General features: G+C 40.9%; 1 protein-coding gene across 3 annotated transcripts in view; it reads left to right on the forward strand.

The window, feature by feature from the left end:
* The window catches only part of STARD3NL (STARD3 N-terminal like), a 51,870-nt gene extending 39,038 nt beyond the window's left edge, over positions 1–12,832 (forward strand). For all 3 annotated transcript variants that reach the window (XM_087861199.1, XM_045793489.2, XM_045793490.2), the window contains 3 exons: positions 183–278; positions 10,839–10,914; positions 12,065–12,832. In XM_087861199.1, the coding sequence (XP_087717325.1) occupies positions 183–278; positions 10,839–10,897 (155 nt within the window). In that variant the 3' untranslated portion in view covers positions 10,898–10,914; positions 12,065–12,832. The remainder of the gene's footprint in view (positions 1–182; positions 279–10,838; positions 10,915–12,064) is intronic.
* Positions 12,833–13,523: the final 691 nt, after the last annotated feature.

Here is a 13,523-nt window from a genome sequence, read left to right on the forward strand (position 1 = left end):
TGAGAGCAGCTAGGGACCAAGCTAGAAGAAAGACCCTGAAGTGCTGATTTGAACAGAGCTTAGCTTTTTCCTAAGACTTCTTTTTAATGTAATGATAACAGCATTTTATTGTGGTTAACCTTGCCAAGAAGCTACGAGAATTTGTGACATCCTCCCCAGCAGCTGAATCTCTTCTCTTCCAGGACTCCTGATAGTTCAGGATGCTTCCGAGAGAGCGGCACTTATACCTGGTGGTCTTTCAGATGGTCAGTTTTATTCTCCTCCTGAATCTGAAGCAGGTAAAAAAAATGTGATTATCATCTGTGTTTTCATCCATGATTCAATAGCTCGGCCCTCCCTCCTCTCCCTTCCTCTACTCTCAGAACATGAGCAGACATTGAACACAGCAGGCATTGAGGATACGACAGTAACTGAGACGGGGTCTTGCTGTGGGACCCATGCTGAGACCCAGAGTATGGAATAAATGTGCCCGAGGCCACAGACCCTGTGACGTGCGATCAGCATCTCAGAAGACGGGCAGAGCAGGGGAAGGATCTTGATGCTCTCTTGCTACCTGTCATCCCCTCACCCGACTGTCCTCCAGGACCCCCTGGGAGAGAATGGAGCTCTGTCCTCCAGGTTGCCCAGGACAGAGACCATCGCCTCCCTGGGGACCCGCCCTTCCTCAGGGCTCCCATCCCATCGCTCCCCCTGCCATTTCCATCCTCTGTGTTCCTGCCTCCTGGGTCTCATGCACTGTACGTCCTCCTGTCTCCTCCCCCTTCCGTTCAGCTCTTCCTGTTGCACTTCCTGCACCAGCCTCCCCTCTCCCAGCCTCAGTCACCCTGTCCCAGCCCCACGTGACATAGAACACTTGCGTTCTTCCTCGGGTTCCTCAACCCACTCTAGGAGGTGAACGTCTCATCAGCCCATTTCAGAGATGAGCAGAGCGAAGCACAGAGAAGGGAATAATTTGTGCAAAGTCACGAAGAGTAAGAGGTGGAGCTAGGATTTGAACCCCGGCTCAGTGCTGGAGTCCACGCTCACAGCTAATCCATGTGGGGCCTTTCAGTGTTTATGGAAATGCAACATTGATCACATCTTCTCCTGCCCAAAAGCCTTCATTGGCGGAAGGATTAAGGAAGTGATGGGTCCTTAGTCTGGCAGCGAGCACCATTTTGACCTCACTTACCAGTTGTCCAACCTCCCAATAGTGACTCCTTGTGTTTTCTTCTTAGCTTTGCTGAAAATGTTACACACCCCACCCATCAGGCCATTGCTCAGCTTGCTTTCTCTATCCTTCACACTGCTCTGCAGTCCTACTCTCCACTCACAGGAGAGAAGGCTCCCCCCCCCAACCCCGCCCCCTGCTGCTGGGAGGGTGTTCTCTGCATTTCCTTAGGAACTCTCCCCAGCCCTGTCATCTGTGCTGGCTGCATAGCCCTCAACCCTGACCTGGCCTGTTCCTACCACTGGGATAGCAACCTGAGTTAGAGACTGCGTTATTGTATTCCCAGCGTTGAGCTTAGAAAGTAATGGAACACACACACACACACGATAGTAGAGCAGATCTCAGGCAGAAAATCTCAAGTGAGTGATCAGAGCCACAGCAGTGTGACATAGCGAATCAGGGGAACTCCATGTAACTTGATATTCTGGACTATTCGTATTGGATCGAAAAGCAGGTTAAAACATAAAAGCATAGAGTTAGATGAAATACAGACATGAATTAGCCAGCAGAAACTCAAGTAAGTAAACTCTCGATAACGTCATTATGAGAGTTATTTCAGGGAGCTGTTTTGGTATGTCATAGCATTTATCTTTCTGGAAAAAAAGTTCACAGTTTATGCTTTTGTATAGCTTATATTTTTCTAAAAGTAAAAATTTCTCAGTAGTGATTTGTTTACTTAATTACAAGTTCAGAGCAACAGGATAATAACCATGTGAAGAACACCTCCCTAGGCATTATTCATCATGCTTTGCCGTTCTGAATCCATTGGCTTCCTGCCTCTGACTTTTTTTTTTAAGTAAGATTTTTATTTATTTACTTGAGATCGAGATTGAGAGAGAGAGAGCAAGCAGGTGGGGAGGGCAGAGGGAGAGGGAGAAGCAGGCTGTCCACTGAGCAGGGAGCCCCAGGCAGTGCTTGACCCCAGGTTCCTGGGATCTTGACCTGAGCCAAAGGCAGAGACTTAACCACCTGAGTTACCCAGGTGCCCCCTGCCTCTGACTTTTACCGCCACCCAGTGGTGGTTGGGAGCATTACCGTTTCATTGGACGACGGAGCTGAGCTAGAGCAGGGTCAGGGTGCTGTGCTGGGTGCTGCTTTGTTCCAGACAAAATGCAGGTAAGCAGCAGGCAGAGAAGGAGTGTGCAAAGGGACTTACTCTATTGTATTATATGTTCATTGTCTGAACATTGAAGTTAGGAAAGAATTAAAATTAGAACTATTACTGGAATAAGGTGCCTAGAACCTAAGATTCCACCCTAAAGCACAGCTGGGTCATGAGGCTGGTGGCTGCAAATGCAACAGGACAGGCATCCGGGCTCCTGCTGCCCTGGGACAGATCCAGCGCTGATGGACCCCTGGGGGAGGAGAGGGCATCTGGGGCCGCCTGCCTTCTCCTGACTGTCCTTCTCCAGCCCTAGCGCGGCTCCGGCACAGAGTAGATGTGTGGCTGCGGAAGGAAGGGGTGAGAAGAGAGAAGGAGAGACATCGGGGGCACCAACAATAAAGTGTCAGCATTTTCCTTGTAAAGGAATGGCTTGACGTTTATTATCTTAGAGATTTGGAAAATTAGCACCTCTTGTTAGAGGTACTTTTGAAGAATACGAAGGGGGTGTGTTTGCAGGTTTGCGTGTTGGTCTCACTGTGTCCTGCTTCCCCTGTATTCAGTGGAAGGAACGAGGAAGCACAATCTTCTGTCAGATGATTGGCTAAAGGTGTTATGTGGGGTCAGACATGACATGAGCCAGTCGTGATGCTGAGGAAAAGGTAGTTTGTCACCTCCTGAGTCATGAGGAGACCAATTTGAAATGAAAAATAGCTCAATTTCATCATATAATTTGTGCTAAGCAAATCTAGAGAAAGACACTGGGATTCTCGTTTTACACTTTCTAGTAGCAACCAGCCATACATGCTGGTTTCGCCTGGCCAGTCTTGGCTAACTGCTGTGGTTCCATGTAATTATTATTTTTATTATTATTTTTTAAAAGATTTTATTTATTTATTTGACAGAGAGAGACAGCCAGCGAGAGAGGGAACACAAGCAGGGGGAGTGGGAGAGGAAGAAGCAGGCTCCCAGGAGAGGAGCCTGACGTGGGGCTCGATCCCGGAATTCCGGGATCACGCCCTGAGCGGAAGGCAGACGCTTAACAACTGTACCACCCAGGCGCCCCCCATGTAATTATTATTAGAACTCCTTTGATCTATAGGAAATGTTTTTGTTTCGATGATCAATTCTGTAATCACCCAATGTGTAATCAAGATTTGAAACACAGTGTTTCTACTTTTTATTAAAAATTTTGAACTGTATTGAAACATCACCACTGAGGATACTACCTAAAAAAGGGAATTGCTTTAATGAGTTATAATTTGCTTACCATAAAATAGATATATTTTAAATAGGCAATTGCATGAGTTTTAGTAAATTTATATTTTTAAACCAACATCACGGTATAATTTTAGAGCCCTTTTATCATCCAAAAATACTTTGTATCTGATCCTTGCTCCTATTTCCAGTCCTCGATAAACCACTGATCTACTTTCTGTCTTGCAAATATGCCCTTTTTGGACAATTAATGTAAATATCACAGAATATGTAATTTTTTGCATGTGGCTTCTTTTACTTAGTATGATGTCCTTGACAGCCGTTCTTGTGGCGTGCGTACGTAGTTCGTTCCTTTATGTGACTCAATACTATTCCGTTTTATGGACATACAGTGTTTTCTTTATTCATCAGTGATTGGACATTGGAATTGTTGGCAATTTTTGCTATTATGACTAATCCCGCTATGAAATTTATGTGCATGTCTTTGTGGGGATATTTGTTTTTATTTTTCTTTGATTCCTAGGAGAGGACTTGCTGGTTATTATGGCGAGTTTCTGTTTACTTTTCAAGTGATTGCCAAAGTGTTCTTCAAAGTTGCTGTACCATTTCACATTCTCTCCAGCAATGTGTAAGGGTTTGTTTCTCCGTGTACTCACTCACCCACACTTGGCAAAGGCTTTTTGATTATAGTTATTCTAGTAAGTACGAAGTGCTGTCTCCTCGTGGTTTTCACTTGCCCTTAAGGACTGGTGACCTTGAGAACCTTTTCATGAGCTTATTAGTTATTCATATATCTTCTTTGGAGAAATGTCTATTTTACCACCATTTTTTTTTAAGTTATAATGTTTGTCTTATTGAATTGTTAAAATTCCTTAGGCATGCTAGATAAAAGTCCTGTATCAGGATAGAAGTCTTTTATAAGATGCACAAATATTTCTTCCTCGACTGTAGACTTTTCGTTTTCTTCGTGGAGGCTTTTGAAGCACATGTTTTGAGTTTTGATGAACTCCAGCTTATCAGAATGTATTCTTTGATGGATAATGTGTTTGGGATAATATCTAAGAACTCCTTGCCTTAATCCTGTATCAACAAAGATTCTCTACTATGTTTTCTTCTAGGAGATTTTATAGTGTTAGTTCTTCCGTTAAGTTTATGGTCCATCGTGAATTAATTTTCATGTATGGAAGAGGCAAGGAATTAAGTTCATTCTTCTGCCTTCAGATTTCCAGTTGTAGCTAGACCATTTGTTGAACAGACTATCCCTTCCTGCACTGAATTGATTTGGCACATTTGTCAAAAACCATTTGACCATAGATGTAAGGGTTTATTTCTGGACTCTCGATTCTCTTCCAGTGACCTGTGCGCTCTCTTTGCACCAGCAGCACACTGGCTTTATTATATAACTTAATCTTTCTGTAGCTTTGAAATCAGTTGCTGTAAGGCCTTGCTTGAAAGGCCCGCCTTGCTGTCCCCAGGACCTCATGTGTCCATGATAAAGCTTTCCACACCCTCTGTGTGTGCGGCATCATCGGTCTCATTATCCAAACCAAATTGTGGGTATGCCCCTCCCCCACTGCTTCTGTAGGATGACCACATCAGTTGTCCGACTTTGTTCTTTTTGAAAATTATTTTGTCTATTCTAGGTCTTCTGGGTCTTCATGTCAATTTTGGGATGAGCTTGTTAATTTTTGTGAATAAAGCCTGCTACATTGGATTTATAGATGAATTTGAGAAGAATTGCCATCACAACAATATTGAATTGTTCTAATCCATGATCATGGACCCTATCTGCATTTATTTAGATATTCTTTAATTTTTCTCTGCATTGTTTTGTAATTTTCAGCATGGAAGTTTTGATCTTCTTTTGCTAAATTAATTCCTAAACATTTTATCCTTTGTAGTTCTATGGTAAATGGAATTGTTTCCTTAATTTCATTTTCAAATTGTCCATGTTAGTCTATAAAAATCCAGCTGATACTTCGTGCATGGAATGTGTACCTTGTGACAATGCTAGACTTGTTCAGGAGTTCTAGTTTTGGTTTCGTGTGCATGTAGATTCCATGGCATTATCTACAGACAGATCATGTCATCTGTGGTTAAAGACTTTTTTACTTTTGATTTTCACTCTGTTAGATATCTTTATTTTTTTCTAGTTGCACTGTCTAGAACCTTAATACCATGTTAACTAGAAATGTTAAGATCAGTCGTCCTTGTCTTCTTCCTGGTCTTTGAGGGGACACATTCAGTCTTTCAACATTAAGTATGGTGTCACCTGTGGGTTTTCACAGATGTCCATTATCAGGTTGAAAAAGTTAGCTTTTATTCTTAGTGTTGAGTGTTTTTATCATGAATAAGCATTAAATTTTTCACATGCTTTTTATGCATCTATTGAGATTATCCAATTGATATGATGACATATATTAAGTAATATTTGGATGTCACATCAACTGTTTATATAGGGTAAATTCCACTTGGTCATGTTGTATGATCCAATATTATTTTTTTTATTTGCTAATATTTTCCTGAGAATGTTTGTACATATGTGTACATAAAAAATATATGCTCATGATATTTTACCTATTGGTCTGTAGTTTTCTTATTATGTCTTTGGCTTTAATATCAGTAATGCTGACCTCGTAGAATACATTACAAAGTCTTTCCAGACACACTATTTTCTGAATGAATTCTTCTTATGAATGATTAATATTGTTTCTCCTTTAAATGTTTGATAGATTCATCAGTGAAACCATCTGGGACAAGAATTATCTTTGTGGGAAGACTTTTAATTACTAATTCAGTTTTTTTACCTATTATATATAGATGTATTCAGATTTTTTATTTCTTTTTGAGCCTATTTTCATAATTTGTATCTTCCTAGGAATTCATCATTTCTTCAAATTACCTAGTTGTTGACATAAATTATTCATAATATTCCCTTATAATCATTTTTAATTTCTGTAGAATTGGTAGTGATTTTTTTTTTCTAGATTTTGGTGATTTGTGTCTTCTCTCATTTCCTGTTTGTAACTCTTGGTTGAGGTTTATCAAACTTGATGATTATTTTCAAAAACTGACTTGTTTTCATTGATATTTCTCTCTTGTTTTTCTCTATTCTACTTCAGTTATTTCTATTCCAGTTTTTATTTCCTTTATTCTGTTTGGGTGAGTTTAGCTTGCTCTTCTTTTCCATGATTGATTTTAGATTTTTCTTCTTTTCTGATGTAGGCATTTTAAAGCTGTAAATTTTCTTCTAGCCATTGCTTTAGCAATCTCTTATGAAATTTGATGTGTTATTTTTTTATTTTCACGCACTCCTGGCTTTTAGCAGGTTGCCTATTAAGTAAATCTATTTGTACATATTCTAGTTGGTATTTCTTTACTTTATTAGATTTGTAGATTAATATTTCTCAACAAAATTGGGCGTTTTAGCCATAAGGGAGTCTGGGCCATTGTTTCTGCAAGTATTTTTCCTATTCTTTTTTTTCTTTCTGCTCTGTCTGGGAGTCCCTTTCCATTTATGGTATCCCATTGGAACTTAGAGAGTATTCGCTAGGCGAAATAAGTCAATCAGAGAAAGACAATTATTATATGATCTCACTGATATGTGGAATTTAAGAAACCTATTGGTCTCTGAGCTCTGTTCAATTTTTTTTCAGTGTTTTTCTCTGTTATCGAGCTTGGATAACTTATACAGCTCTGTCTTCAGGTTCATAGATTATTTCTTCTGCTAATTTGAATATTCTCTTAAGCTCCTCTAGAGAATATTTCACTTAAAATATTATGTTTTTCTCTTCCATGTTTTACTTTGTAAAATATCTTTTCGTTTTTGTAATTTGTCTTGCCTTTAGAAGCTATTTTTTCATTTATTGTTGTCATACTCTCCTTTATTTCTTTAAACATGGCTTTCTCTACTTTCTTGAACATATTTATCATAGCTGCTTTGAAGTCTTTGTCTGCTATATAAAATACATAGACACACTCAGAGACAGTTTCTATTGAATTATCAGGGTCCCCCCTAAGAATAGTCACACTTTTGATTCTTTGCCTTTCTTTTTTTCTTTTAATTGAAAAATATTTTGTTGAAAAAAACATTGTAGCAACTCTAGAGTCCGATTTTTCCCCCCAAAAGTTAGCGTTTATTGGGATTTTTTTGCTTAAAAAGTTGCTTAGGCTAAATCCGTGAAATTAAGTCCCTTGCAGTATGTGGCTCTTGATGGCTCTACTCAGTTTTTCCTTTTTTAAATTTAATTTTAAGCCTAGCTCCCTCAGGGCCACCTCTTTGTCTACAGAGTTTTGCCAGTGTTTGATGGAGATTGTGCTCAAGCACCTTGATAAGACTTCCATCCTCTGTTATGTGAAATAAGTCAGTCAGAGAAAGACTAATACCATACCGTTTCACTCATTTGTGGAATTGAAGAAAGAAAGAAAAAAAAACACGAAGAAAAAAAAAACCCAAAAAACCAGACTCTTAAATATAGAGAGCAAACTTTTTATCAGAGAGGAGGTAGGTGGGCACATGGGTGAAATAGGTGAAGGGAATTAAGAGTACATTTATTGGGATGATCACTGAATAATGTATAGAATCGGTGAATCACTATGTTTACACCTGAAACTAATACAAGAATATACATTAATTATACTGGAAATAAAAAGACCTCCATCCTCTGACAAATAGTTATGTGTATATATTGAGTACCATATTCAGATTTTAGAGAATTTCAAGTTTTCCTCTGCTTGTGCTCTTTGCTGAGTCTTTTCACATCTCCTCTGCATATGTACAAAGCCTGAGGATTGACCAGGAGTGTTTGGCTGGCTTGGGCTCTTTTGAGTCTCTGCTAAGCGTGCACACAGCTTCAGGCAAGCACACGCTTGCTGCAGCCACGACCCCAACCACGGACCAGCAGAGCCCCTAGGCCTTCCTGCTTGCACACCACACGGCTTGTCAGCTCACCTTCACATCACTCCCTATGCTAAGCTGACTTAGCTCCCTTCAACTGTGTGATTTTGCTGCCAGTCCTCACGGCCTGCCCTGTCTTGGAAGAACCTTCATACCTATTGAGCTGAGTATTGGGAGGTGGGGAAGAAATGGGATCAGCTCTTGGCAAGAGCATTACTATTTCCTATCTACAGCTTTTCAAGCATAAACACTTCTAGATGGTTGTATGTCTTCGGACATTTCCCAACTGCTGAAATGGTTAGATTTGTTCATCTAGCCCAGTTTTATACTTGCTTTTCAAGGAGATTTGTTAACTTCACTGCTCCATAACCAGAAGGCCTTGCTAGCATTTATTTTTAATTTATGTAAAACATACATATTACTATGTTTTAATTAAAAGTTTGGCTTTATTTAGGACTCCCAAATAATTATAAGACATGTCAGCTCCTTGTGGCCCAAATGCCATTAGTCTGTCAGTTGGAAAGTGAGGCCAGAAACAGGAAGACTTGGTATGACGGTCTGCTTTAGACTCAAAGTGAGAACGCATTAACCCTCCACAGTGTGACTATGATTTACGGCAATTTAATAGGGTGGAAAGTGAAGCCTTGCAACCACTGTACCTTTATCTATTTATGTTGCCACAAGCTTAACCTGAGCCGTGTGATATTTATGAGGTTAAGATGTGGGGCCCGATCTTTTCTTAAGTGTCTCTGCTGTTCATTCTCTTATACCAAATTAGTTCTTGGCTGTAATGCAGGCAGACATTCTCAGAAGAAAAAATGTCCTATTTGAGGTGTATTATCTGACCAGAGTAAAGCAGCTGTGAGTAGGCTCTGTCCCTTACCTGCTACCGTGTCTTCCCACGGATCCTGTTTTATGTCCCTTCCCTGACTGTGAGAGTTACACACGCCTTTTATAAGAATGGGCACCTAACAGCAATCACAGAACCCGTCCTTCAGTCTCCACTCCACATCAGTGTTGACAGCAGTTTGTCTCCTGCTAGTTCTGTGTCTGTAATTTCACATAATCGTGGCCGGACTGCCGGTATTATTTATACCCTTTTTAAAAAATTATAATTCAAAAATTATAAAGTCAGTTTGTTGTACGTATTTTGGAATATCCAGAAACGATTGAAGTCATCTGGTTATTTTCTTATAGGCTTTCTGATTGGCACATATGTACTCAGGTTTTTTATTTTGTAATTATGATCCTATGGGATATAGTTCTTTTCATTACATATTTGCTTTTACTTTATAAAATGTGCATTTTCCATAGTGTAATGAGCTGTGTAAATACAAGTGGGTACAAGATATTTTGTGGAAATAATTTTTAAACTTTTTCTAGCCTCAGACATCTGGATTTTTTCCCCCTGATTTTTTTTTTATTTTAATGATTTTTTATTATATTATGTTAGTCACCATACAGTACATCCCCGGTTTCCGATGTAAGGCTCGATGATTCATTAGTTGTGTATAACACCCAGTGCACCATGCAATACGTGCCCTCCTTACTACCCATCACCAGCCTATCCCATTCCCCCACCTCCCTCCCCTCTGAAGTCCTCAGTTTGTTTCTCATAGTCCATAGTCTCTCATGTTTCATTCCCCCTTCTGATTACTCCCCCTTTCTTTATCCCTTTCTTCCCCTACCGATCATCCTAGTTCTTATGTTCCATAGACGAGAGAAATCATATGATAGTTGTCTTTCTCTGCTTGACTTATTTCACTTAGCATTATCTCCTCCAGTGCCGTCCATGTTGCAGCAAATGTTGAGAACTCGTTCTTTCTGATAGCTGAGTAATATTCCATTGTATATATGGACCACAACTTCTTAATCCAGTCATCTGTTGAAGGGCATCTCGGCTCCTTCCACGATTTAGCTATTGTGGACATTGCTGCTATGAACATTGGGGCGCATATGGCCCTTCTCTTCACTACGTCTGTATCTTTGGGGTAAATACCCAGTTGTGCAATGGCTGGATCATAGGGTAGCTCAATTTTTAACTTTTTAAGGGACCTCCACACGGTTTTCCAGAGTGGCTGTACCAACTTGCATTCCCACCAACAATGTAGGAGGGATCCCCTTTCTCCACATCCTCTCCAACAATTGTTGTTTCTTGCCTTGTCTATTTTTGCCATTGTAACTGGCGTAAGGTGGTATCTCAGTGTGGTTTTGATTTGAATTTCCTTGATGGCTAATGATTTTGAACATTTTTTCATGTGTTAACAAAATCTATTCAATGGAAAACAAGTATTATTTTGTCAGGCATATTTCCTAAACAAATAATTCCAGAGGGAAATGGTGGGCTCAAGTGTACAAATAATATAAGGTTCACCTTTTTTTTTTCTCCTTCCATTTTCCCTACCTTGTAGGATCTGAAGAAGAAGCTGAGGAAAAGCAGGACAGTGAAAAACCACTTTTGGAATTATGAGTACTACTTTTGTTAAAGTAAGTGTTTAAAAGTGAAGCCTCCCAAGAAGCTAAATATGGATCGTTTCTTTGGGTAGATTCAAGGTCAAATTCAATAATATGAGTACAAATATATAGCCAGATTTATCCTAGTCACATGAATTTACAGTTCTATTCATGTAATATTTCTTAACATTCTTTTGCATGGGTATGAATTTGTAAAGAATGAAAAATAGCTCAGAGTCCCAAATTTCTTTCTTTGTTTTATTGACGTAAACTTAGCACATAACGTTGTAGAAGTTTCTGGAGTGCAACATTACAGTTCAGTATTTGTATACACTACACAGTGACCATGACCATAATTCTCGTTACCACCCAGAGTTCTAAACATAAGATTGAGTTCGTCTTTGTCTTCTTAGCTAGAATGTCTCTGTGTCAGATGTTCAGGTCTGTGTGCTATGAGGGTCGCAGTGCCGTGGGATATGGGCACTGAGTGTCTCTGTCTACACCTGAGCACGTGGGACCAGAGTGGTGAGTGACCGTCCCAGGCGGCATGACTGGCAAGTGGCAGAGCTGAGCTGGGACTCAGGCCCGCCCAGTCTGGTACCAGGGTCTGCCCTGGCCCTGCACCCGGATGTCCCCCCAGTGCTGTGCAGCTTCCGAGGTGAAACACGTGGTCCAGTCTGAGCAGGAGGTGATGGGCCTCAAGGTGGGACCTATTGTTCTGTCACTTCCGATCGTCCAAGGAAAACACTTCAGCCTCGGAAACGCCAGCAAAGAAACCCAACGTGAATCGTAGTAGCAGCAGCTCTGCCTCATTATGTGAGGACGGAAGGAACGTGGTGGCCGGCTCAGAGCTGCCAAGCAACTGGAATGGGTGGGGACTGGGCCACAGAGCAGCCTGGGCCAGCGAGTGGGCCTTGTTTCTCCACCCCCAGGGCCCTGACACGCTCCAGACCTGCTTTCTGCGTCAGTGGTTGAGACACAGCAGAGATGGAGGTCTGTGAATAGTAAAGTTCTAAAATGCCTTAAAATAAATTCTTGTGTGGCCTCACCCAGGTCTTTTTCTGTCTGTAACAGCCCATCTTCAGCATAGAGACTTTCTCATAAAAATTTAAGGAAAAGTGTAGGACTTTACTTTGTTATACTGTAGCTCAAATATTTTTATGTTCTTCTATCTTTTTCTAAGTGTGAAAATCCATCATTGAAAGTCACTGGAGGAAAAAAAAAAAAGGACCAGAGCTGGCGTCTTGCTATTGAAAGTAGAAAGGTGACATCCACTGCTGACTTCAATGAACAGTTAATAAAGAATTTATTTATTGTAATACCTCATAGACATTGTACCAGATCACGTCCGTTCAGGACCTGCCTGTGGCTGGTAAGAGAATGCGCTGATCCGTCCCGTGCTCGGTGACACTGAGCCTGGTCTGTTCATGAAGGGTTGCAGCAAAGTCTTGCTCTGGATTCCCGATCAAAAGACTTCTGAATATATTGGAATAACACTTTTTTAGTAAGCAAAATAATCCTTTTATTTGAGTCGCAGTTTGGAATTTTTTGTTTCATGTCTCCGATTTCTTTTGTATTTCTTTTTTAACATCCAACATTGTCCTTGTGTTTTTTAACTCAAGCTTATGCGCTCTTTGTACAATTTTAAAAAGTAATAAATACCAACATATCAAAATGGTTCATTTTATTTTTCTTGTTTTGCATTATGTATTTGGCTTGAAGTATCGGAATTACCAAAGGGGGCCAAGAGGGAATGTGAGTACATGTACAGCATAACCAGACATTTTTGTATTATTTTCGTGATGAAATAGCATCTTTCTCTTAGGAGTACAGTTCTGAAATAGTGTGAGACTCTTATTTTGAACCCACAGTCTGAAATCATTGCCATCGTTTCTCTTCGTGTGGCTAATTTGAATTAAAATAAACTAAATTATATTGTGAACTCTTTCTTTCCAAATGAATATTTCCCTCAATGCTTCATGTGAAGACAGTGTGTCCCTTAGTTTTCTTTCCTTATTCATTGTGTCCTTCAAGAAAAACTCAGTTGTGAGTACCGACTGGTGCTGGTTTGGCTGCGAAGTGGCCATTTGTGCGGGTCAGACCAGCTCTGCTGGACCCCCATCACGTTTACCTGATGCGCATGTCTTCTAAGGAGCCGTGCTCAGCCTGACTCTACTGAAGGGACTGGGATGACTCAGCCTATGACATTCAATGACACAGTTGAACTCCGGGCCTGCATGTGTCTGTGTTCTTGTGAGGAAAGAAGCACCTGCTGTGTGCCGTCTGCGGTCTACCTGTGCTAGTAGCTTCACGGGCACGGATCTCGTGTCACCCTGTCTACACTGACGCAATGAGACCGAAAGTCCGAGCCTCAGTAAATCACCTGCCGTGGAAAAGCGCAGATCCGGGTGGAATGTTGGGGATCACCTAGTGTTAAAGTCTGCGTGCTGTTTCCTTCAGAACAGTGTCATCGGAGTGGCCTGAGGGTGCGGCGTCTCCACGGTCCTGGTCATACGACCCCAACTCACGTAGCAGCTGCTGGAATGAACTTGGTATAAATAGGGGGACCCCCACCCACAGCCTGACAGGATGTTTGACAGCAGGAGCGTGCGTGTGCTGATGGGTCTGTTCTTCCCATTAGC

The sequence above is a fragment of the Ursus americanus genome, chromosome 3 (genome assembly GCF_024610735.1).
Source record: "Ursus americanus isolate L20-20 chromosome 3, mUrsAme1.1.p, whole genome shotgun sequence".
Lineage (NCBI taxonomy): Eukaryota > Metazoa > Chordata > Mammalia > Carnivora > Ursidae > Ursus > Ursus americanus.